This window comes from Aquila chrysaetos, chromosome 5 (genome assembly GCF_900496995.4).
Source record: "Aquila chrysaetos chrysaetos chromosome 5, bAquChr1.4, whole genome shotgun sequence".
NCBI classification, from domain to species: Eukaryota; Metazoa; Chordata; class Aves; order Accipitriformes; family Accipitridae; genus Aquila; species Aquila chrysaetos.
The window spans coordinates 49,671,136-49,697,040 of NC_044008.1; the positions used below are offsets into that span (position 1 = coordinate 49,671,136).

The 25,905-nt window shown below is 38.9% G+C and overlaps 1 protein-coding gene across 3 annotated transcripts in view; it reads right to left on the reverse strand.

The window, feature by feature from the left end:
- Positions 1 to 2,845: 2,845 nt before the first annotated feature.
- Positions 2,846 to 25,905, reverse strand: part of CEP152 (centrosomal protein 152) — a 31,159-nt gene continuing 8,099 nt past the window's right edge. For 2 of the 3 annotated variants that reach the window (XM_030015930.2, XM_030015931.2), the window contains 21 exons: positions 24,665 to 24,804; positions 24,173 to 24,373; positions 22,562 to 22,709; positions 21,244 to 21,335; positions 19,173 to 19,336; positions 18,384 to 18,591; positions 17,430 to 17,543; positions 17,178 to 17,308; positions 16,869 to 16,997; positions 16,589 to 16,724; positions 15,639 to 15,818; positions 14,832 to 15,104; positions 14,213 to 14,344; positions 13,270 to 13,920; positions 11,456 to 11,630; positions 9,788 to 9,967; positions 6,139 to 6,220; positions 5,907 to 6,013; positions 4,979 to 5,135; positions 4,602 to 4,705; positions 2,846 to 4,351 (listed from right to left, as the gene is read on the reverse strand). In XM_030015930.2, coding sequence (XP_029871790.1) covers positions 3,336 to 4,351; positions 4,602 to 4,705; positions 4,979 to 5,135; positions 5,907 to 6,013; positions 6,139 to 6,220; positions 9,788 to 9,967; positions 11,456 to 11,630; positions 13,270 to 13,920; positions 14,213 to 14,344; positions 14,832 to 15,104; positions 15,639 to 15,818; positions 16,589 to 16,724; positions 16,869 to 16,997; positions 17,178 to 17,308; positions 17,430 to 17,543; positions 18,384 to 18,591; positions 19,173 to 19,336; positions 21,244 to 21,335; positions 22,562 to 22,709; positions 24,173 to 24,373; positions 24,665 to 24,804 — 4,520 coding nt within the window. In that variant the 3' untranslated portion in view covers positions 2,846 to 3,335. The remainder of the gene's footprint in view (positions 4,352 to 4,601; positions 4,706 to 4,978; positions 5,136 to 5,906; positions 6,014 to 6,138; positions 6,221 to 9,787; positions 9,968 to 11,455; positions 11,631 to 13,269; positions 13,921 to 14,212; positions 14,345 to 14,831; positions 15,105 to 15,638; positions 15,819 to 16,588; positions 16,725 to 16,868; positions 16,998 to 17,177; positions 17,309 to 17,429; positions 17,544 to 18,383; positions 18,592 to 19,172; positions 19,337 to 21,243; positions 21,336 to 22,561; positions 22,710 to 24,172; positions 24,374 to 24,664; positions 24,805 to 25,905) is intronic. The other variant, XM_041123866.1, reaches the window with a different exon arrangement.

The window sequence follows — 25,905 nt, forward strand, 5'->3', positions numbered from 1 at the left end:
TAATTACCATTTAAACATAGGATAAAAAAGACATCTTGGAAATAGCTTCTACCATATCGGTATTTTAGTATGAAACAGAGTGATACATTTTTACAAAGAGGTTGTTCTAAGCAGGAATGTACAGACATACTACACCTGCAAGATAAAGTGGCTAAAGAAAATATAAAGAACAAAAAAACAGCAGGGAAAAGAGTACCACTGCATTCTGCTACATTGGGGATGGGAGTGGGGTATGGTTAAACAACATTTAAGCTAAATAGTGCCGAACTGCAACATCACTAGAATACAATTAGATCTGGCTCCTATAGCATAAATGCAGTATTAAAACAAGGAATCATCTGAATCAAAAAGACATAACAGCAGGTAATGAATTCTTGAAAACAGGTAAGCTCTTTCAGCACTATAACCTAGTGGGTGAAAATACATGTCAAACTTAGTTTAAAAGGTTCATTTAGTGGCTCTGTTACAATCTCGGCCCAACTATGCAAGTCCGACCACATGTATTGCAACATTACATCCCCCTTTCCGACTGGTGTCGGCTGTCCAGTTTCAGGAGTTGCAACCCCCTATGCTAGCCTGTTATTGCTTCATTCTTTCCTACTGACGTTAGGAGGGCTGAGAAATGCTTTTGACTAGGAGTTGTTGATTCTTGGGCTAAATTTCTCCTTGTTCCTCAAACTTTACTCACCAGGGAATGATTGCTGCTCTTTGGGTATGAATCTTCCCTCGAGGCCCCTGCAGTTGATTCTCATTAAGGAAAACTTAAAATCCCTTCGGCAGCTCTGGAGCTCTCTGGAGTTGTCAGTGCAACAAGACACACAACAAACACAAGGTGAGCACGGATTTAACCAAATCTCTACCTACATCCATATTCTCGCATGCATTTCAGTTTTGGTCACTGAAGTTGCCCAGTACTGTGATGTGATATAACTGAAACAGCAATCAAATCTAGTTGGGCACCTGATGTCCATGTTTAATTATTCTCTTTTACTAGATGAGATTGGAAAGATTTTTCTTCCCCCCTCCCTCATTTACCCCATCTGCATAACATCTTCCTGCTCCATAAGAGAGTAGGGACACCCACAAAAGAACCTTTTCTCACATCAGGCTATGGAGCTTGCTGAAGAATACTCCCCTGGTTTCCTCACTGTAGCGGGGACCTGCTGCACCCTCAGCTTTCTCCAGAGCAGTCAGTAATGCAGAAGACCCCTTCTCATCAGTGCAGGGCCCCAGCTTCTAAATAAAATACGTAAAAATCATCAGCTGTTCAAAGCTTTAGCAAGACTAGGATCATTAAGTACTTCATTCTGCACCGAAACCACTGAGCTTTTAAACACAGGACATTTTTTAAAATCTACAGATTAATGACTTCAAGAGTTATGCATACAAACAACATTGAACAAGACAACAGAAATAAAGTGTACTGTAAAAAGTAATTTCAGGAGAAATTTAAAAACGGTTTGCACATTGGCATTGACCATGGCATTTTGGGGAGCAACTACAGAGAAGCTCTTGAACCCACCTCAGATGAAGGATTACTTGGAAAAGTATGTTTGGTCCACACCAATGAGACAATGGGCCCTCAGCTGCTCTGTCTGAATGGTCAGGGATGCCCTGCAGGACAGCTGCATGTTTACTGTTACAGATCCAGGCTTTCTTCATCTGGGGAACATTTCTAGACTAGCCCAAGGAATTAATCTGATGTATTGGTTTAAACACTTGTATAAGTACCTCTCACGCAGGAATAAACGTGCTTCTTTTTTACCTTGTGCAATTCGGGAAAATGTTTAAGCTAACCAAAAAAAGCCAGTCATCATTGAAAAAAAAGCCTCCACATGGGGCTTAGAGGACAACTAGTAAAAACTTTCCCCTGCAGACGAGGCCACAGCTATTTCCTCAGCTAAGAGCTCGGAATTTGGCCCTTGAACTTAACTACTGCCCATGTTTTTTTAGGCACAAGCGGTCTCTTGTGGCCTCAGTTTGCTCCCACTGACGATGACAAACCCCACCTTCACTAAAGAGGAAGTGGGGTTGCATTTATGGGCAACATTAAAGGCCACCAAGAAATTCAGAAGTCTGTCATTAGATCACCCGAGAGAGTTTCGAGTCACAAACCAGTCCTGCGTACCAACAGTTGTAATGCATTCTGCCTTGCCAGTTGGCCCGAAATAAACAGGCAGGATGTTTTTGTAAAGGAAGTTAAACACATTTTTCTTCAGAAGATTTCTGTTGAATCTTGTACTATTTTCCTCTTAAAACTGAAAAGATTGTCAGACTAAACTGTGCTGTTTGACTCTGAAAGACCAAATGAGCATTCTTGCAGCAGTTAAATGTTGTTACATACGAAAAGCACAGGTATCATCTTTGAGAGAATATTCGGTCTTTCTTCTTCTTCTAATATCACAGAATAGCAAGCAAAACCTTTTTGTTTATGTCTTCTGTATTACTGTTGATGTGAATTGCTGGCTCATAACCATACTATTAATCGCAACAAGTATGATTTAATCACACGCTGTGTAAGCAAGCAGCAAAACGTCTCTTTTCCTCACAGCATCACTAGAAATGAAATATCATCCCAAGGAAAGCAAAAAGTCTAGAAAAAAAGATACATTTTGTACTTCTCTTCAAAATGTGAGCAGGCCTTTAAAATATAAGCTTTCTAAGCATCAGGAGGAACATTACTACATCTTCAGTTTAGATTGACAACCTATGCTATTTAAGGAACACCTGCAAAACATGGTTATTCTAATTTATACCTTTCTTCTGCCCAGTACAAGCTATTTTTTGCTGTACCAAAGGGAAGAATACTTGAAATGTGATTTGTTATAATTATTTAATGAAAAAATGCAAGTATTTTCACTTTTATTATGGGGACACACGCAGAGGCTTACAGGGGGTCCTTCAAAATGGAAGGGTCAATTAAAATACTTACTTCAAACAAATCCTAAAACATCTCTCATTGAGCTCTGAAGGAATTTTCATAACTATTTAAAAAGGTTACCACAAGTTACAGTAGTTTTGTTTTAGATAAACACTGCAAGCTAAACTTAATATAAAAATAGATTCTGTTTAATAAATTTGTATATAATACACAATAAACAATTATGAAAGTGTTATTACAAAGGTAAACAAAACTCTGCATTAATATTTCAAGTAACTTTATAGAATTTCTTCATGTAACATTCAAATTGTGTCACATTGGTCATGAAATGGACACAGTAGAACAGGTTCTCCCCAGTCCTCACACTTTTATTTACATATCAAGTTATCTTTTTTTCCTTCAAACGAGGAATTACTGGTATTGGTTCAAGTTAGAAAGTGGGCTATCAAAACCACTATCTTGCTGAAGAGACTGGGGATCCCACGCTGATTTTTTCTAAGCATTTGTTGCAGCATTTTCCTACATTTGAATCTGGCGATACATTGAGTTGTGTGACAGCAGAATTTGATTTGTCAGAGTTGAGGAATGAAGTATGCTCTGGGTTTGTTATCAGGTGGCCTCTACTGCAAACTTCAGTGCTGCTTTTTGTACTGAGAATCTTGCCATTGCCATTAGAAGTGTCTCTCCAAGTAGTAACAACATTCTCATCTGCAGGGGAAAATGACCTGATGTGAGGAAACTCTTCACAGTATGCAGTCTGTGCTTGCACATTAGTACTGGCTTTTTGTTCAAGGTTCAAGAGAGGCGTATCACTGCAATCCAGATGCAGGCTTCCATTCACAGAACTCCATTCACTGCTGCTTCCTTCCTCTCTTTCTGGAGTTTCTTGAAAATCAAATTCCTGAGTTCTTTTAGATTTAGCTTTCCATTTTCCACATGACTGGACACATTTATCCTCTTTCAAGACTGTTCTATCATTCTTGCTCTTAAGCATATGATGAGTGGGCCCAGAGATGGCATGGCCATTTGTAAAGCTGGGTGCATGCATATTTTCTATTGTTACTTGAAAAGCAGATGGAGGAGCGTTCTGACGTGCTATAGTACTAGCAGCACACACGAGTCCTTTGTCTACATTTATGATGGGGCTGTATTTTTCTCTTCTTCCATTTTCATTTGGATAAAACTCTGGCAGAGCATCTATTGAAGCACCATCCAGATTTTTAGAATTATTCCCGTTCTGAATATTTGAAGTCACTATTTCATGAAGCATAGGTTGAGTTTCAGTCTGCATTGCATCAAACTGCTGTCTCAAGTCATGTGGTACACGTTTCTGGGCGACTTTATCATTGGCTTTTTTGGTAATGCTTTCACTACATGATTTGCTTTCCATACAGTTTGACCTTGTCTGAAGCATGCAATCTCTTTTTGAGTACTTGACTCCCGGTTGTAGATCAGAATTTAACAGCAGAGCTAGGAGAGGAGGGAAGGAAATAGATTAATTGAAGGAAATGTTAATGCTGGAAGAAGGACTGGGTTCTTCTATTTGGTTGGGTTTTTTTAAATAAAGAATTGTAAGCATTGTCAAAATAGGCAGCTTATATTTACACTTCCATTAGCAAGCTTATAAATAAATAGTACTTCACTTTCCATCTGCATTTTCGTTACTACATGCATTAAATCAATATGATCAAGAAGAGAACAACTATAGAATCCAACATACCTGAGCAGGTAGATTTGCTTTGGGGAATGTGTCGAAGAGGTGTTTCAAGTCCTTTAGCCATCGTAGCAAGCTTACTGGCAGCGTTCATTATTTTCTTTTCAGCTCTGCCAAGAATTGCAGAACATGAAAAAAAAAAAAATTTAAAGTTTAAGTGTAATTCCTTTTCAACTCTGCATTTTACTTCAAGGTAGTGTTAGCAAGAGTCAAAGAACACTGACAAGACAGTATGCCAGACTGCTCGGCAGTGCCAATCTGAGCAGACTGGCAAGGCTGTCAGGCAGTTAGACACTGTTTTCTCCAAGGTGGACAAACACCAGACTAACATCTACACACCTCTTTCAAAACCAACAGTAATTTCCAAACATACTTGAACTTACCCTTCATGTTTCCCATTATCAGTAAGAAGTTGTTGAAGGCATGTCAAATAGTATTTACGCATTTTCCGTGCCGTTTCTTGGCGCTCTCTTAAAACCTCCACTTTAATCATTTCAGCAGCTCGCTCCTTACTTTCACGAATATAACAAAGCATGTCACCTACAAACACACTTCATTAGTACCAGTTTTCTCCCAGCAGGGGAAAAAAAAGCCAACACCAAAAACTGGGATTGTCTAGCAGACCTGGAGCAAGTCAGCAAGGGCCTGGATTTACCTGCCAACATTCCACCCAAATTCTTGTGCCAAATGTTCCCTACTGGATAAATGCCACTGAAGACCAGAGCAGGTTGATATGAAGCGTCAGACAGGAATTCAGTTGTCCAATTTTGCATCTTCAGCAGCAATAGAAAACACTAGGCACAGGGATTTGGGAGGAATATTGGCTGGTAAAATGCAGGTCTACGAATTCTTTGACAGCAGTGCAGCTGGCATTTGGAGACCTGCTGCCCTCAAGTAAGACCTGGTGCTACAGTTAACACTCTCTCCTCAGCCAGAAGGTTGCTGATTAAGCCAGAAGGCAGGATACAGCACAAGAGAAAAGCAGATTCTCCCTCAGGACAAGTTGCAGGGTAGGTGGATTGTTTGCTGGAGATACAAGATCAGTTCTCAAAATACGCTTTACCACTTTAAAAAACATAATACAGTGCAACAAAGCAAGGATGGCATAACAAAGCTTCACCCATTGCAATTAACCTTGTCCAAGATTATGGTAACAATTCCATGTCTCACATTCACTCTAGTATGAAGGAAAAATTTACTTCTCATGCGATTTGACTGTCAGATTCCTGTGCAAGTTGGCTGAAGGAGGAGGAAATGACAAAGTAAATTATTTTGCTCTCCTAAATTTTCAGCTAAGACTTTAGTACTTACACTTAATCTTGCTCACAGCTTTAATGTACTGAGCACGCATTTCTTCCAGCCCTTTCACAGAGTCACAGGATGTACAAGGTTTTGAGACGCCTCCCTTTGACAGTGACCTGAAATGCACATAAGTCACACTGCACAAGAACAGCAGCTTAGAACAGCAGCTTATATCTTACAAAAAAAAAAAAAAAACAAAACAAACAAAAAACCATCAGCTTGTGCAGATTTTTTTAAATACCTTGGTGGTGTTCCCAGGTCTTTCAGTTTAGTCTTCATCTCAGAGTTTTCTGCAGTTAGAGCTTGTAGAACCTTCTCATTTTCTATAAGAAGAAGAAAAAAAAAAAAAAAAAAGAGATGAACCATAATTCACTGCACTTCTCTAAATTCAAGTTAAGTTCAACAGAAGTTATTACATAAACTGCTGTTTCTGCTATAAGAGCTCAATGTCACAAAGCAAATGTACAGCTGTTGCAGTAACAAGCATATACGAATCGATCACAATACACTTCAATGAAGCCTGAATATAAAAGTCATCTCATATAGTAATTGAGTAAGCTTAAAGCCTTCATATGCCATTACTAACACTATGCTGGAGGCAAAACTTCAGAGATACCAGGTGTACATGTAGAGAAAGGACAGGGAAAAAAAAAAGAAAAAAAAAATGAGGCTTGTTTTGACAAACATTGGAAAAAAATTATTAATTTGCGGGTTAGCAATTGTGCCTTCTTTGGGGTGGCGAGGTAAAAGATAAAACTTGGTGGTTGTTTTGGTTTTTTGTTTGGTTTTTTTTGTTTGGCTTTTCTTTTAATGACCAAAAGCCACTATTACAGAGGAAGGCTGGACTTCCATACTTCCATGCTGAACTCTGCTCAATGCTACTAAGAAGCATATAATATAATGAGGCAACACAAAGAATGAGAAGACAGTTGAGCTGAAAAAGCCCAAAGCATAGGACTTCAGGCTGATACTGAAGACTGCTGATCATGGCATACAGATAGTCCACCTGTGGGCCATCTCCTGAAAGTTAAAGAACCTTAAAACCTATTTGTTAGCTATGTAATCTAATCGAAGCAAATAATTATTTCAAAAAAATGTACAGGTGTTTAGCATAACTTGAAGAATTGATGGAGAAACTTGGATAGACCTATAAAAATCAACAGCTGATTACTAGCTTTCCTATTTTAGGACAGAAAACCAACATGAATTGAACACCTAGACTCAATGCTGGAGATACCTCCACTGCACCCAGCCACCAAATTTCTCATGTGAACCATGGCCTAAGGAAAACAATGACTGTCACCACACAACGGAAGGCATGTCTTAAAGACAAATCTTCCTTCTGGAAGAATCAAGGCTTTCATCGGTAGAATATGAGGACCTGAGCCCTGGGAAAGACACAGACAAGTTTGGCTTTCTTCATTCTCTAGGATGATGTGCAGAAAAGCAAAAAGCAAGCAGCCATCCTAGAACACAGATATAAGCTATTCATGGCCTTCAGAGATCCTCATTTGTGGTCCAAAACTCATTTTGAGCAGTTGAGAGTTGCAACCATGATGACCTTGGTGACAGCAGTAGGCTCTATTTTCATTAACAGACCTCCTATTATCCTCCAATCTTTCCTGCAGTCCCCAAGGAAGTTTACACACTATATGGTTGTCGACAAAAGAGCACAGAAATAATATTACACAAATCTGTGCAACTTACCTACCTGGCCTTGATCACACATCTGCAAGCTGGCAAAAGCCTTTCCCTTGCAAACATATAGCATTTTATGCCTCCTCACCAAGCACAAAATTTATTAGAGCAGGCAACTGAGATTTTTCATTTAAAAAAAAAAAAAAAAAAAAAAAAAAAACCAACCAAAACACAACACACAAACCACAGCCTTTGGCAAGTAAGACTGTTTAGTCACTTGGTACAACCTACTACCTCACATGTGCTCTCTCCAAGCTGACCATTTACCAAACCTGCTTACAGTGGCCACAGTGACCTTTCACTGAGGCATGCTCAAACAATTCTACAGAGTTACTGACCCTCAGGATGCAGTTTAAGAATTTTCATGAACCAGAACCTTCAGCAAGTTCAATTCCTGCCATGCTCTAAGGAGAGCCTAAAAAAAAAAAAAAAAAAAAAAAAAAATGCCCTGAACACTATTGTGTACAGCTTCAACTGATTAAAACACTGCAGGGAGAATGATCCTCTTATTCAATCACCAACATGTTTTCCTTCAGAGAAAACATCATTCTCTTTGTTCTGCTCCTTAAAACAAAGACCTCTACTGACTTCAATACAGCTGAATAAGAGGATAGAGTTCCTCTGATACCAAGTGAATGGGAACTGTGCTCCATATGGTACATTATGCTCAAGCAGGAAAGAAAAAGTTCTTGAGCACAGGAACAAAGCAAAACAGGCATTCCTCCTACAAATCCTCTCAGAAATAAACCTAGACAAAATGAATTCTTGTTGCTATCGGAGACAGAAGAATCAATATGACTTCCTCTGAGTGAAAAGCCCACATGCCAGGCCCATACAGGGAGACCCAGCCGCCAGAGTAGTTACAGGTACAGCAAAGGGGTTTGATACGCTAAAGACTTTTCATCCTCGTTAGCCCAGATTTTACTGTGGCCAGAGACTTCTACCAAGTTAAGTAATAAAGGATGGAGTCTATTATCCTGAAAGGACAACAGATGTACATGATGCAACAGATTGCACAATAAGTAAGCACAGGTATCAAGATCAAGTCAGGTAATATTGCAATTGACTAAACTGATGGTCAAGTCTCAGGGAGGTTTTACCACCAGACACTATCACAGTCTGTGCACAGAAGGTGATAACAGATATTGAGAATGCCAAAAATAAGATGTTGGACAGCAAAAAGAAGGCAATCACAACAAAACAACACTACCGCACAGCCAGGGGGGATGCGTATTAAACAAGAGTACTGGATAACACCACTACTGAATCAGAAGCAGTCTCCTACAATGGAGGAATCTCAAGCAAATTACTATGCACTATCTTCTTCCATCAGAAATAGCTTCAGAAAAGCCTTATTTCCATACTACAGGCAGAAGCCTTACTTTCAGTGACTTCCAAAAACAGAGTGGATATTTCATATCCATCATTGGTAGAGACAGTCATCACATAGGAAAGAAAGATTTAAGAACTAGAGACCTTTGCTCAGTCCTGTATTTCTCATTTCAAAGTGACACAAAGGAAAAAGAATGTCTTGACTTAAAAGGCAAAAGAGACTAAATAAAGCCAACTTAAAACCTACTTTAAGGTTTACAAAAAAAAAAAAAAAAAGAAAGAAAAACAGAACTACAGCTTCAAGCTATTATTAACTGCAGGAAGGTACAAGAAAACTGTGGTCAGTGGCTTACTACTACTGGTGCCAAGAGGAACCAAGTAACATTTGGGGCCACTCTGCTCTTTATACTCCTGCTATGGGGGGATGAGTATGTGCACAATAACAGTACAGCCCCAAAGGATACAACTGAAGAACTCCCTGACTCATATACAAGTATATGTGTGTATGTACACACGCATGCATTATCTGTATAACCCTCATGGGCAATGGAATCCACATGTACACGTATTCAAAGAACATCTCCCACATGTTCAGTTTTCCTCTATTCTTTTCCTGGTACACATGAAAGAGCACTAAAGCAATAAGTAATGTTTAAAGCCAAGAGGGTGAAGGGGTTTCTCGGGGGGGGGGAGGGGAAGGTCAGTTTGTGGGTTTTTGTTGTGGGGGGGGGTTGTTTGGTTTAAGTATGCACAAACACCCATTCCACCCACTGAAAACTAAATGATGCAACAGATGAGACTCATGCAGCCAGCAAGGCAGAGTCATTCAAAGTTGTCTTTAGGTGACAAACAATACTAACCTTGGATTTGCTCTGACTTAGCTTCACATTCTTTCACAGCAAGCTGAAGATGTTTGCGGGCTATCTCCAGCTCTCTTTTTAAGTCCTGGCACACAGCCTCTCTTTTTTCAAGCTCCTGGCAGCAGTGTTCACAGCAAAAATTTTCCTGAGACCCAAGGTTCCTTTTTGTACATTTCTGACCTGCAACAGTAATTGCTGAAAGTTACACATCAGCCATGGGACAAAAAAAAAAAAAAAAAAAAAAAAAAAAAAAAATCAAACCTGACCTTACTGTTCCCAGTGCTCTACTTAGTCTTTCTTTTGCTGGAAATTATGTAACACATTAGTCTAATTAAAATAATCACAAGAGGCTGGAATCCTGTTATAGAAGGTGCAGCAGCATATATCAAGTTGTTGAGCCCTCACAGCCTCAATGCCCTCCCATCAGTAATGATTTAAGTCTTCAGTCAGCAATATGAGACTTGTAGGTTGAATTTTTTTTTTTTTTTTTTAAACAAAAACAAAAAACCACACACCCAAAAAAAACCCCAACCACCAAAAAACCAACCATCCCACCCCCAACAGCCAAGCACGGTCTTTTGGAGTCAACTGAAGGAGACTCTCCCAGCTGGGAAGCCTCACATGCAGCTGAGTCTAGTTAAGTTAAGAAATTCACAAAGACTGGGCTACTTCCAGGAGAGCAACGGTTGCTCCCTATAACCAGGACAGGGAGCTCTAGAGACAGAAGAGCTGCACTGCTTGTATTGTTTTGTGTTTAATAGATGGTTTGTTATTTTGGTGTTGAAGGAATTCAAGCCACACTATAGGCATAAAGCCAAAGACTCTCTTGGGTTTTCTTGCTTTATGTTTTTTGGTTGCATAAGAATTCAAACTAAACAGAAAGCCCCAGAGAGATTGCTAGGCCTCCCATGAAGTTTTTCCCCAGCTACACTGTCTCCAGCTTTGCCATAGTACATGTGACAGCTTTGAGAAGAGCTACAATGCTAAAGTATACACTGGGGGAGAGAGGGGGAGCGGGAAGTAAGGAAGGAAAAGAAGAGAGAAACATCACCCAGGGATTTGCATTTTTTCAACTACATTCTTGATCAAAACTATTGGAAAAAACACCATGCCAGGTGAGGTATAATTCTTGACACAACAGTATCTTTTACATGAATGCAGAATTCCTTGTCTTGTCTAATGTCAAGAGCAAATAGTATAATTCGATCTTCAGAGCTCTGATTTAGTATTACCCATTTACACGACATAGTTTAGACCATACCTTGCTCATCATGATCAACACTGGCTTGCTTATAAGCTGTTAAACACCAAAGGTGTTAATGTTCAGATCCACAACCCCCAAAGAGTATTTACACCTGCAGCAGATACAGCAGCTATTTCTTTACTCCTGAAGAATGACTTTAAAAAGCAGAAAGCTAGTAGCATTAAATCAGTAAGCTGGAGACCAGTACCATTTGTTGCACTGTTTGTGACTTTAACATAGTATAAGCTAACACAACATTAAACAACCTCACAGTCAGAAGAACTGCATCTTCCTCTCTCACCCAAATATTCACTAATCAACTAGCGTTGCATTAGTCATCAATAAGACATCAACTATTAAAGACTGCTACTAACAAGCTTAAGTTGATGATATACAATTTGCCAGATTAAAAACAAGCCCAATACCTTTGTCTGTTCCAGTTTCCTGCAAGGGTGGCTGTCTCCTTAGCCTCCCTTGCGCTTCTGCTTGGTGTCCAACATTGTACACAGGAGGTCTTGTCACGTCCCCAGTTTCTCCTTCACCACGTTGCAGGCAAGAGCATGCTTCTTTATTTACATTACTTACTAGCTCTTCATATTTCTGCAATTGAAAACACTTCCTGAAAATCCAACACATTAAAAAAAAAGTGTACCACACTATGTTAAAGTAGGTAAGTAGTATGTTAGCCATAAAAACAAGCAACCCTGGCCACCAAGTAGCTTTAGTAATTGTAATGCAGGTGCTTTAAACTTGCAATAGAACTGTAGACTGCAGCTCAAATACTGAGGAAAATGTGTATTCTAGCATACAGAAGTTTTACTTAGTGTAATTCACTGCAACAGCAGTACCTGGCTATCCTGAGTTTTATTTATTTTGGAAATGTCAGTAGCCCTTAACGTTGCAGAACTATACAGTGTCTTTGAATAGTTGAAGCTAACTTGGTTTTTTAAACAGCATATCCAGCAGAAAAAGGGGTTGGACTCATTTAGAGCTTCTGCACACACATGGGTAGTACAGGGACAGGTAAGTCATGTAGAAAAATGTAACTCCTTTGTTTATTGTTATAATGGTAGCATAAGAGAAGACATTACTAAAAAATTACAAAGACTTTGCTGAATAAGGTAGTTCAAGCCAACCAACGTTTTGAAGTTCAAAGGCATATCAGTTTACCAGGGGACATTCATATCTATTACAGAAGATGCATCAGGCATAGCAAAAAAACTTCCGATTCTCTTTACAATTGTGAAAATATCTCATGTCAAGAAAACTTTAAAGGACCACTTTCTGAACAGAAACATATTACCACTAGAAGACTGGGTAATATTGTCATGAGAAATCACTTCATACTCATTTCCCCCTGTCCCGCCTTTTCTTGAAAAACAAGAGTTTCTTTCTCTGTCCTATTCTTGGATAATTCCCCAGCTGCTAAATGCTGGGTGGCATTGGCATTTCCAGTGGGATGCTCCCCATAATCAAAAACTTACTACAAGCATAAGCATTGCAAAAAGAGGAATTTGCCAAAACAACAGAAACAGAAGCTTTTGGGCAGAATTCTACTTAGCCCCAAACTCTTCTAGAAGAGGGTAGAATGTCTTTCCTCATTTGGGCAGGCACATTGAAAAGGATTTCCTAGAGCCACAATAAAGTTAAGCAAGACTATTATTCCCGAGATAGATCAGCTTGTCAGTTATTCAGTTCTACGACAGATAATTTGCAAAAAGGATTTACTGTTTTTATCTTTATTTGTATCAGAAGCTGGGGGCGAGGGGCGGGGGGGAAGAGTAACATGATCCACAATCACTATACGATCACCACTACAAACTGCTAAATTTCTTAAAAAAAAAGCGCAGCAGCTTTGCAAAAATCTAAGATGGGCCTTAATGACTGAACCCACCTAAGAGGTCACAAAAGCCTGCAACAGGCTCCCAAACTTAGGATGGAGGATTCATCTCCTTAATTTACGAATCTTGTCATTAGAGAGCAACACTCCTAACCTGGCTTTCTCTTCTTTAAAGACTGAAGGTGTCAAATCTACACTCATCCTTTCCCTTTTCAGTTGTTAATAGTAGATTTAGCCCTCTCTTACAGTTTTAAAGGACTGTTGTTATCAATGAACTCAAATATTGGGTTCTTGGACTCTCAGGACTACATGAATATTTTATATTGGGAGAAAACACGTATGAGTCCGACTTCTCAAATCCCTTTTCTGGTTGGCAGTTATAATTTGCAGAAATATTACCTCTTTCCATTCTCGCTCTTTCTTTTCCAGAATCGTGTGAACTGTGGTTCTGTAGGCCTTTTGTAAGCAAGCCTTCAGTTTGTCTTTGCACTGATGGTTTAATTGAACACGAGCATCAAAACACTTATCCTTCCAAGAATGCTTACTATGTGTGCACTTGACTAGTTCTTCATGGATTTCACTCAACAGGTACTCAAGCTCAAGCAGAGTCTTCTCCTCATACCGATTAATTTCATCTTTCAGTCTCTTTGTTTCCTGAGCCTCCCATTCTCGCTGCTTTTGGTCTAGTAACATCTTTATTTCTGCCTGTTTCTGAATGGAGAGGTCATTTTTCTGCTTTGCAAGATCCTCCTTTGCTGTTGCAAGTACCTCTTTAATTCTGTTTCTATGATCATCTAAGAATGATCTGTAGTCTCTCTCATTTTGCTCTTGTATCTGCAAGATTTCTTCTTGCTTTTCTTTGTTCCACTGAGCACGGGCTTTTGCTAGTTCTGCTTTGATAGCTGCAGGGATTTCTTCTTTCTTTAGCTCCAATTCCTTCTTGAGAGAAATTACCTTTTCTTCAAGTTCTTTCATTCTTGGTCCAGACTTCTCTGTATTCTCATATTCTTTCTTCCATTTCTCTTCAGCAGCTGAGAGAACTAGGGCTAACTGGTGAATATATAAGCACAGTCATTATAAATATATGCATACATTTATATATGTATAAAATATAACACAGGGTCATTATGAATCTATTAGGGATTATTTTCAAATTATTTAATAAAATTTAATACTATAAGGCAAAAAAAAAAAAAAAAAAAAAAGGATCAGAACCAGAGTACACTAGAAACATCTTTCCTTAATGATTCTCAGCCTATGTCTACATTCATTCCTCACTAATATATGGGATCTGGAAGACTGAACTGTTTAGCAATACACATAAACAAGTATTTTGGGCTACCTGCTTTGCTGCAGTCTCTTTGTGTTCCTTCTCCCATTTTTCTTGTTCTATCTTTAGATTTACTTTGTACTCTTTGAGGTCTGTTAATTCTTGCAGCCACCTGGCATGAGCTTGGGTTAAAGCTGCATCTACCTACAAGCAGATAAAAAAAACCTGCTTCAGTCACCACCACCAAATACATTTTTATTATTACTTTCATGTAGCAACGAAAGAACAGATTTCAGTTTGGATTGCCTATGTTTACAGAAATTGAAAGAATCAGACCAGCAGCATCTGATGCATTTCTTGATGCAAAAATCATACCAAAATGATGAATATTAAATTTATTTTTGTTAACAAAATGGTATAAACTCTAAGTCAAAGTCAGCGTTGCTCAGTTCTGTTCAAAACCCCTGCAAAACTTGTCCAACTGTGTGAAAAACTAACAGCTAGAAAAAACAAGCTACATGCTACAGCTTCTTCAGAACTTTTTTTTTTTAAATTTATTTCTAATATAGCAAATATCAACTACTGAGCTTAAGAGAAAGTTAGTGGAAGAGAACACTTCTTTTTTTTTAGGTGACTTAGTTGCACATGGCAGTTTCACAGGATCCAGGCAGACAGAACAATTATTTGTTACCTGGCTGGCAAGATTTTTACGGTATTTATTTTCCAGTTCTATTTCAAATTCTTTTAAGGCCTCTTCAGAGGCCATATTTTCTTTCAGAGCCTTCTGGATCTGCAGCCTTTGGACTCCAACAATCCCTTCTAATTCTTTAGTTGAAGCTTCATCCACAACTGTTACTCGGTCAGTTTGGCTGCTGCAGTCATTACATTCAACTACAGTTCTTCTCGTTTCTTCCAGCCTACTTTGCCATTCTCTTTGTATTTTTGCAAAGACTTGTTCTTTATTCTAAGGAAAAAAATATTTTTTAAGAAAATCTCCCCAGTGTCCAAATAACTAGAATTTCACTGGTATTTAACAAACAAAACTTTGTTTACACCAATAATCTTCCCTAACAGGAGAAGAGAAAAACCATGCTCAGAGACGAGAGAGTTTGGCAACTCATCACAGCTTTCTTCTATGGGATAGGATACACAAAGGACTTCTATACGATAACTGAATGAAACAATAGAAAGCGTAACCACTCACCCAGGGATCAGGGTGGAAAACTCCAGCATATTACCAGCTGTGACATTCAGGACATTCTGTATGTTACTTTACAAAGTCTAGGGTTTTGGTTTGTTTGGTTTGGTTTTTTTCCAAAATCTTAAGCATGTGTAATACCTACTGACTTCTTCAGAGGCTCCTTAAATGACAGATCCTTAAAAGCCACTTCAAATGGCAGAATAACAGTGCATAAGCCTGTCTACATACAAGTTCTCCTTCTGAAAATAAACAAAACAACAACAAAAAATTGAAAAATAACTGGCCTAGGTTCCATACCTCTTTTTCTTCCTTCTCCCAGTGAACTTTGGCTAATGCAACTTCCTCTTCAACCTGCTGTTCTTTTTCTTCCAGCCACTGCCTCTTTGCTGCTATCATAGAACTGCTGTGTTTCTCTTCAAGCTCAGTCCTCAAAAGGTTAAGAGAGTCTTCTTTTTCTTCTAGTAGCTGTTTCTTGAGCTAGGGGAAAAAAAAAAATTAAAACATTTAAAATTAAAGTATTCTCCAAGGCACAGCAAACTGCTCTGGTGCTCTGGTACAAAGTGATGAGAATACATGAGAGACATGATTAAGTTTCTAGAGCCAGTGCACTGATCTTACTGATGACACCTGGACAAGAGATTCAGCTCTCAAAGGGAGGTGTTTTAAGGCTTGATAGCAGAGGTTATCATAGGCTATTACTCTAAAATAAGTTTTCTTATCAAGCATCTTTATTCCCAGCATACTTTGAGCTGCACCTCTTTACCGTACTTGCTTAGCAAGACAGTTGACCTACTTTAGTCATTTCACACTGGTATCTTCAGAAAAGCAAAATTTTTAATCAATATAGCAGCCTGAATTTATTATTACTTAAAAAGCCACAGTATTTTCAGATCACTTTTATATAGGGAGAAGAAAACATGTATTGTCATACAGTGTTTTGGAAAACGTCTCGTGAATGTAAAACCTCACACTGCTGACTGAACAGTCCTCAAGAGTGAAAATTATGAAAAGCTGACTACCTGAAAATGAATAGCTATTGGAAAGGGTTACTTCTACAATATTTTAAACCCCAGGACACAACAGCAGGTTAATTTAACAACCAATAGGTCACATGTATTAACTTTCTGATATAGCTGCATCTCTTCCAAATATCTTCCCCAAACAATTACAAAGCTAAATACACTTACTGATATTACATCTTAAAAACAATCTGAAATGACATGGTTTACAGGTATTTCCATTAGTACCTTCTCTTCCTTCAGCTGCTGCTCTTGCTCAAATTTCTGCCTTAAAGTAGCTTCCAAGGTGTCCTTCTCCCCACAGACTCCAATGTAACATTCCTTCACTGCAGTCATCTCTCTGTTCAGGTCATCTATGTTAGCCCTTCACAGGACAGATTATTTATTGTCAATTAGTCTTTACACTCACAGGAGAGAAAATCTGTTTTTAAAAAAGTGTAACTAGCACAGAGAGCCAGACAGGAAATGTGAAAGTTTCAGTAAAAGTGGAAGAAACGTGAAGTCTTACTTTAACTGCGAGATTGTCTCTTCATAAGTTTGAATAAGCTGCTGTTTTTCTGCAGCATACCTCTCCATCAGGTCTTTCTCAAAATGTGCTTTTGTATCTTCATGATGTTGCTGATAAGTTCTTTCACACCTACAATTTCAAGAAAGGAAAAAACTACCTTTTTCCCCCTTTTGAACAGGGATCAACTTTTCCCTAAGAAAGAAACCAGCTTTCTAATGCTGACCTGCCCTTGTACCACATAGCTGGTACAAGATTATAGATGCAGGCTAAGAGTTCACAAATGGAACTAAACAGAGTTAACAGACTTACCTGTCAATGGCTTCTTGTTTATCCTGATCAAAATCCTGAACCATCTTTCTCATCTGACAACAGAGATCTTGATTTAAGCTTTTCAATTTTTCCTCACTTTCTTTCAGTTCTTCAATAGTTGAAGTACGGTTCTGGATGAACAAGAGTCAAGTAATAGGTGGGTTGTAAAGAACCTTTTCTAATTGCAGGTTTTAGCACAGGGTGGGGGTTGTGGTGGGGTTTTTTTAGGGATAAGCAGCATCCCTGTCTCACCTCAACTTCTTGCAGCAAAGTTTCATTAGCCTTTCTGAGTCTCAGAACTTCTTCCTTAAGATTATCAGAAGCCAAAGGACTGGCTGCCAACTTATCATTTGGATTTGTGACATGCTAAAAGTAAACAAAATTAAGATGATATCTTTCAGGATATATATGATTTAGAAGCTGATGCTTTAAAAAAAAAGTTACAAGCTGTCAAATAAAAATTTTACTCAGAAAAAATAATTAAAAAAGAAGGAATTTATTGCATTCTAGATGAATTCCTGAAACTCATAGCATCATGAAGGTTTAAAGAAGCACACACTTGACACCATGTTTGCCAGCTAAATGACTACTATCATCCAACAGAGAGCACTCTTCTCAAACATATTATATTCCTATCCCACATCCAGGTCACAATGTATAGATTACAAGAGCAGATGTTACAAGTCTTGATCAATTTATAGAGAGAAGTTAATGATGGGCTGAAGAGAGATGCAATATCAAAGAGAGTCCTTGTTGATCAAATTACATAGTGAAGGCCCTCTGAAGGCAATCTCTTTAATGTTCCATTTGTATAACCTAATGATACTATCAGCTTTCTCAAAGAAATTACAAGGTCTTTTTGGCTAAAGAAAACCTACTTTCTCCGATAAAATTTAGTTCTGAAAAAAACAGAGTGGCCTTTAAGTGCTATCAAGCAAGAAAGACATCACAACAGAACTTACCTAATAAGGCATATGCTGCCCAGGTTGTGCTATTTAGCTTGTCTCTTTTTCACCAAAGATACAAAACAAGGCATCATCCAAATGACAATACTTTCCTTAAGCTCAAAGACAAATTTACTTAGTTGCTATGAATACTCAGCTCTGAGTAAATTCTTTGGTCCATTTTCATAAGAAGTTTAAACGTTGGTTTGGTTCACTAAAGTCCAGTGCATCTTTACTTTTTAAAAAGTGTAAGAGAACAAACCTCTGACTCTTTTGATGCTTTTTCTGCTTTCAACAACTGCTTGTATTCCTCTAATGTCTTCTGGCAATCTTTAAGATCATTTTGTAATTGGGTAATCTGGTTTCTCTTCATTTTATTACTGCTCAATAAACGTTCCAGCTCAGCTTTTAATTCTACAATAATTTCATCTTTAGAGAGCTCTTCATCCATGTCTCTGTTCTGTATTGCACTATTAGGGAAGACATAACTGCTTCAGTATTTAAAAGACAAAAGACATTTATCTGAAAGGTAGTGGTAGCAAAGAGAAGAGCAACTAATGCTACCAGAAATACAGATGTCTAAGAGATAATAGTAAAAAGAGAGAACAAGAATACAGAAGCCATATGCTTTTTCATCAAGCTGCAATTAATGTACAGAAAACTTGTTCATTCAGTTGTTCCCCCAAAAGATTCATTCTCACATTATGTGAAGTATTTTGAGATAATTCAATTGGTTGTTTTAAGACAGCTTCAGCATTAAGCAACTATGTGGAATCTTTGAGCAAAAAGGTATCCATGCATATAAACCATACAATCCAAGGAATAGCAACATAGTCTCTACAAAAACTGAAGATTTATTAAGCAGCAATTAGGCATCAAATTTATGGTATTAGTCCAGTTTCCCATTTCCCAGATTACCTGGCAATACCAGCAGTATTTCAAATATCTACCAAAAAACTGTATGTTGATCCAGTAGGACCATTTTTTAGACATCAGTTGTATCACTTCTTAAGGATTTTAGATTTTTCTTTCAACAAGAATCACTTAATACCTGCAGAACCTTGGTTTCTTCCCAGCGATTTTTTTAATTCCCAAATCTACATAGGAATCACCCAGGTTCGTATGCAGCTCTCCACCTGCGTCATTCAAAAATACTCCAAGCTTGGCAGCAGATTCATACAAAGCTATTTCTTCCTTCAGTTCCATTAATTCTTCCTTAAAGGAAGAGACACACAAAAAAATTACACTGAGCAGAGAAACTCCAAGCAAACACATTAGGCTCATGATAACTCTTCCAAAGAAAACAAATACACAGAGGTATTCTTTCTAAATATAGTTGTATTTAGCTGTATTTACTTGAATCATCTAGCATTACTTTTACTTATTTATACTATAATTTTTGATATCTCTAGCAAAGCATATGCTAGAACTGCAGGGGCTACAGGGGTGGCTTCTCTGAGAAGCTGCTAGCAGCTTCCTCTATGTCCGACAGAGCCAATGCCAGCTGGCTCCAAGACAGACCCACCACTGGCCAAGGCCGAGCCCATCAGCGACAATGGTAGGGCCTCTGTGATAATACATTTAAGAAGGGAAGAAAAAGTTGCTGGAGCACAGAAACTGCAGCTGAAGAGAAGAGTGAGAACATGTGAGAGAAACAACTCTGCAGACACCAAGGTCAGTGAAGAAGAATGGGGACAAGGTGCTCCAGGCACCAGCGCAGAGATTCCCCTGCAGCCCGTGGGGAAAGACCATGGGAAGGCAGGCTGTCCCCCTGCAGCCCAGGGAGGTCCACGGTGGAGCAGACATCCACCTGCAGCCTGGGGAGGACCCCACACCGGAGCACGTGGATGCCCGAAGGAGGCTGTGACCCCATGGGAAGCCTGTGCTGGAGCAGGTTCCCGGCAGGACCTGTGGACCCGTGGAGAGAGGAGCCCACACTGGAGCAGGTTTGCTGGCAGGACTCGTGACCCCACGGGGGACACACACTGGAACAGTGTCCTCCTGAAGGATTGCAGCCTGTGGAAGGGACCCACGCTGGAGCAGTTCATGAAGAACTGCAGCCCATGGGAAGGACTCACACTGGAAAAGTTCGTGGAGGACTGTCTCCCGTGGGAGGGACCCCACGCTGGAGCAGGGGAAGAGTGTGAAGAGTCCTGCCCCTGAAGAGGAAGGAGCAGCAGAGACAACATGCGATGAACTGACCATAACCCCCATTCCCTGTGCCCCTGCACCACTGGGGGGGTTAGGCAGAGAATTTGGGAGTGAAGCTGTGCCCAGGAAGAAGGGAGGGGTGGGGGGAATGCGTTTTAAGATTTAGTTTTATTTCTCATTACTCTACTCTGGTTTGATTGGCAGTAAATTAAGTTAATTTTCCCCAAGTCGAGTCTGTTTTGCCTGTGACAGTAATTGGTTGAGTGATCCCTCCCTATCCTTATCTCGACCCACAGCCTTTTGTAATATTTTCTCTCTCCTGTCCAGTTGAGGAGGCAGAGTGATAGAGCAGCTGTGTGGTGCTTAGTTGCTGGCTGGGGTTAAACCACAACATTATTACAGTTCATATATGAATTTAAGTATTATTTCTCTTGCCCTTACTTCTTTCCTGCTGCCCTTGTATATTAAAAGAGATGACAACAGAAAAGCATATAGCTGGAATAAACAGCCCATTACTCTAGAATCCATATTAGGATTCGTAATTTCCAAGATAATAGATTTAAGTCAAATACATAAACTGAATTGAAAAGACTTCCACTCATATTTTACAGAGGACTCTCTAGCATTCCCTTTTGCCAGCAAAAGGTAAATTTCAGAACATATCTCCAACTATCCCTATAGCCTAATTAAGTTATGAGATTCCCAGCACATAGAATTTACATTCTTCTTTTTCCATAAGCAGGGTAGATAGATGTATGATATCAGATTTGTGCTGATACATATGCCCTGCTGTATTTTAATTAAAAAAAAAAAAAAAAAAAAATCCAACTGGGAGATGAAGTAGTGGGTAGTCCTTTACTAAAAGGAGAAATGCTTGTTTTCCCAACAAATAGTTTCAACTACCAATCTCTTAGCTATAACGCCCACCCCCTAAAATCAAAACAGTAAAATATTTAATAAAATTAATTAACCTGCAAAGCCTTGTTCATGTTATTGCTTATCATGTGCGCAGACTGAGCTTGTTGCAATTGAAACCGTAACTGATTTGTCTCCTGCATCGAGCCTATTGCAGGAAAAAGAAGGGAGAGAAAGAGCAAGTCATAAATATGCAAGAAAGACTATGCAATCTGAAAAATCTGTGTCCTGGTTTCAGCTGGAATAAAGTTAATTTTCTTCTTAGTAGCTGGTATAGTGCTGTGTTTTGGATTTAGGATGAGAATAATGTTGATAACACACTGATGTTTTAGTTGTTGCTAAGCAGTGTTTTTACTAAGCCAAGGACTTTTCAGCTTTTCATACTGCTCTGCCAGAAGAGACTGGGAGTGCACAAGAAACTGGGGCATAGTTGGGACAGCTGACCCAAATGAGCCAAAGGGGTATTCCATACCATTTTACATCATGCCCAGTACATAAACTGGGGGGAGTTGGCCAGGGGGCAACATGACTCGGGAATTGGCTGAGCATTGGTCAGCGGTGTTGAGCAATTGTATTGTGCATCACTTGTTTTGTATATTCTAGTAGTAGTAGTAGTAGTATTTTCCCTTCCTTTTCTGTCCTATTAAACTGTCTTTATCTCAACCCATGAGTTTTACTTTCCCCTCCCCACCCCCAATTCTCTCCCCCATCCACTGGGGGTGGGGAGTGAACGAGCAGCTGTGTGGGGCTTAATTGCCAGCTGGGGTTAAACCAGGACATTCTGGTAATAAGCATTACTCTGTTCCTATTTCCTTGAGCTCACTAATAGCTACTACTTTTAAAAGACTTCAATGTGTACTGGTAGGCAGAAGCCACATACACAAAGAGCAGAACACTTCACATGCTGTTCCTACTGATATAAGTTTCCAAGAACCAGCCTCCAGCCACAAAAACTATTCTTTTCTCATTGAGATTTGAATTTAGAATGGCAATTCAAGTCCAATGCCTAACACAAAAAGAAGTAGCTTGCTCCCAAAGGCTATTATTTAGTCCAAAACTAAGTTTACACATATGCAGCACGAAATGCATATAAAAATAGTTTAACTGCTGTTGCTTGGGGTTTTGGAGGGGTTTGTTAGTTTGTTTGCGGGGGGGTGGGGGGGTGTTTTTTATTGTAATTATTTTTTTACACTACAGTCTAGACTTAACTAAACTTCATTTAAGTCTGACTAATGCCCTGCATAGGAAATAGTCTAGTAGACATTTAGCTTGACATTGATTCCATTTCAATAGGAACATAGATGTGCAGTTTCATACTTCAAAAAACTGGAGCTGTTTCTGCAAGGAAAGATAAGGTATGAGTAAAAGGCTGACCTGTTTGCAGTAAATTTGCACATTGCTTTTGACTTTCTTCTAGGCTTCTTGTCAGTCGATTTATTATTTCAGTTTTTTCGCATTTGGTTTCTTCCAGCATTTTTTCAAGTTGCTTAACATACTCTCCTAGATTTTTGCAAAGCTCTTTCTAGGAAGAGAGATTATTTTTACTCATGTTACAAACATCTAGCCATCTAGGACAGTTTTGGATATAGAAGTCAATACATACAAGACACAGGAGAAAAAGAATCAATCTGATACCTAAAGGGGTAGAGGCCAGCTAAATCAATCACAGATCAAATGCTATCTTTGGCTGACAAGTCATCTCTTACACCATCAAAGTTAAGTTTTCACTAGGAGACAGTAAGTATACTCGTACATAAACATACACAAATGTGAACCGGTTTGTACTTCCTAGAGCAGTTAGCTTTCAGCATGTCAGATTATCCCCTATAATAAATCACATCTAGTTAGTCTGCTGCAGAAAAATCAAGTCTTCACGTTATTTATATTAAGCCTGAGCTTAACTCAATTAGTTTATTTCAATTGAGCTTAAGCCAAGCTAGCAAGTTCCAACAGTCTGTAAAAGAGGAACTGTAGCTTTTGCACATGACACACAAAGTAGACCTTCATATGGCATTACTTAGAGTTACCTACACAGACCCAGAAGGCACAGTACCTTGTCTTCACACCTTTTGACTTTTCTATTTTCTCTCAGAAACAGGAGACGTCTCTCTAAATACCCCAAACATGCTACCATAAAAAACTTTTTTTGCAGTAGAGACAAAGCTATGTAAGCTTTGTTGTGGTAGTAATAGACAGAAATTTAGCAGTGCATTCTTGTTTACAAGCAAGTGCTAGTTACCTTTTCAAACATACAACCCATTTATTTTTATACATATTTATGTTGAGACAAGAATTACAGACCTAGAATTAAAGACATTTAATTCTATTTCCTTTATGTGAAATAAGAGGACAATTTATTAAGGCCTGCCTAGACTACATTGCTTGAATATTTCTAATAGTGTAATGGACGCTTACGACATGTCAGGCAGAAAAATTTTAATAAGCTCTATAACCATGTGACACAATCTATACCAAACTCCATCTTCAAGCCAGCATTCCCCTCCCCTTTCTCCTTTTAAATCTGTACTTCTAAAATAAGTGACTACTCAGTGGTTAGTCATCCTTGATCATTTTGAGACTGAACCTTGACGATGGACTGTTTAATAAACAGTTTTTCTTGCAGCAAAAATATCACATCATTTCTTACTTCTTTTCTTTCCCAGATTTATTTGCTGGTACTCTTTCGAAAGAGATTATGCACAGAATGAAAGCTCAGGAGAGAAACTAAGACAATTAATTCTTGCATCCTCTGCATCTGCTATGTACAAACTCACAATTTGAGCTCACAATTGCCTGGAGATGTTTATAAAAACATACCACATAAGCGACATAATATTGAGACTTTTGTAGAATTTCCTTTCCATTTGCTTAGCAGCTTCCAGAAAGAATTATGAGAATTATAGGTCAAGAAGTGCAGTTTAGGAAACATGGAGAGTTCTACAGCCTCTACAGTACAGTACTCAGCATCCTGAAACAATTTCTCACCTGCTCTCGGAGTGCAGATTTTGTAGTATCAAGTTTCTGCTCTAATGATAATACTTGCTTTTCATACTTCTGCTTGAGTGCCAAAATAATGGCGTCATGTTGTTCTCTGGCTCGCTGAAGGGCATCTGATCGCTGAAGTTCTAACAGCTGCTTCTGCATGCTTTCCATGGCTACCTCTGCCACTTTTGATTGCTTCAATATCTGTAGGAACAGTATTAAAATAGTTCCCAGTTACATATATTTTACTTTTGCTCCAATATTCTGTATGTCAGTTCAGTTTTTTTGTGCAAGAGTTGCTAAGAGTCCTCAGGTAACGCCTGGATTTTAATACAAATTATTTTCCACCAATGCATCCTATTCATTTATCATATATTCAGCTTCTGCAATGATCATGAACAGTGTTTCAAGAAACTAGCACTTACGTTTAATGCAAACGCACCACAAATGTAACTGTAGAGATCTTCTACAACAGTTTAAAAATATTTATAGTACCTGCTCCTCATTGGTAGTAAGAGTCTGAATTTGAGTTTCAAGGGCCTTTATTTGACCTTCAAGATGCACTTCCCGTTCCTTTCCATTCTGATAGAGTTTTTGAGATTCATGAAGACTAACAGCCAAACCATCCTTTTCATCTTAAGAAAGAGACATAATAATTGTGAGACAAACATGGCCAGCCACCCAACAACTTCACGGAACATGACTGTTCAGTATCCGCACTCTACAGAACCACTGGCTACGAGACCTTTGTCTCGTACTGTGGGCAACAAGCAGAAGACAGAACAAAAACATTGTCATTCTCCATCCAGTAACTACTTCCTTGCTCTGGCAGCTGGAAGCACTCTGATATACTGTACCTTCAGAACCCTAGTGGAAACAAGCCCCATTCTGTCAGCGCTAGGAACTAGCATCATCCCTTACACCATTTAAAGGGAGAAACAAAATAATTCCCCCAGAGGAATAGCCAAAACACAGCAAAATGCTTGACAGTTAAAGTTTTTGCTCTTCTTTGCTCCTTTTGCATTCTAAAAATTACATTCTTAATTCTCTAAGCTCACAACTTTTTTGTCTGTTCCCATAAGAAAAAGAAGACCAAGACAATCACCAGCCTACCCTACAGCTTTGATCATTTTGGAAGAGCTTCTCTCTACACACAGTCCAGGAAATGGCTTGTTAAAGCAGACAGCACAACACCCCCTCCCCCCCAATTTTTTCATAGATGTACACTTCTCCTATTGGGGTTTGAGGTTTTTTCTTCTTTGTACTTTTTACACACTACTTTGGCAAACTTCTCACTTTTCTGTACAATTTTAATGCCTGGTATATGGGTGCTCTGGAATACAATGTTGGTCTTCAGAATGCAGTAAAAGTTAAGACAGTCATGCAGTCAGGCACCAATCCAGAGAATTTTCTTTAGAACAATGTTGGGGGGAGAGGGTTAGGTCCACATAATCCCAAATCAAGTTTATAAATATGACCAATACGTGGAGAGATACTACCTAAGTCAAAGTCTCAGATTAAAAAGTTGCTAGATATGACACTGTCCCGCATGACATCCTTGTCTCTAAATTGGAGAGACATGGATTTGACCAATGGACCACTTGGTGGATAAGGAACTGGCTGGATGGTCACACTCAAAGAGTTGTGGTCAACAGCTTGATGTCCAAGTGGAATGCAGTGACGAGTGGCATTCCTCAGGGGTTGGTACTGGGACCGCTGCAATTTAACATCTTTGT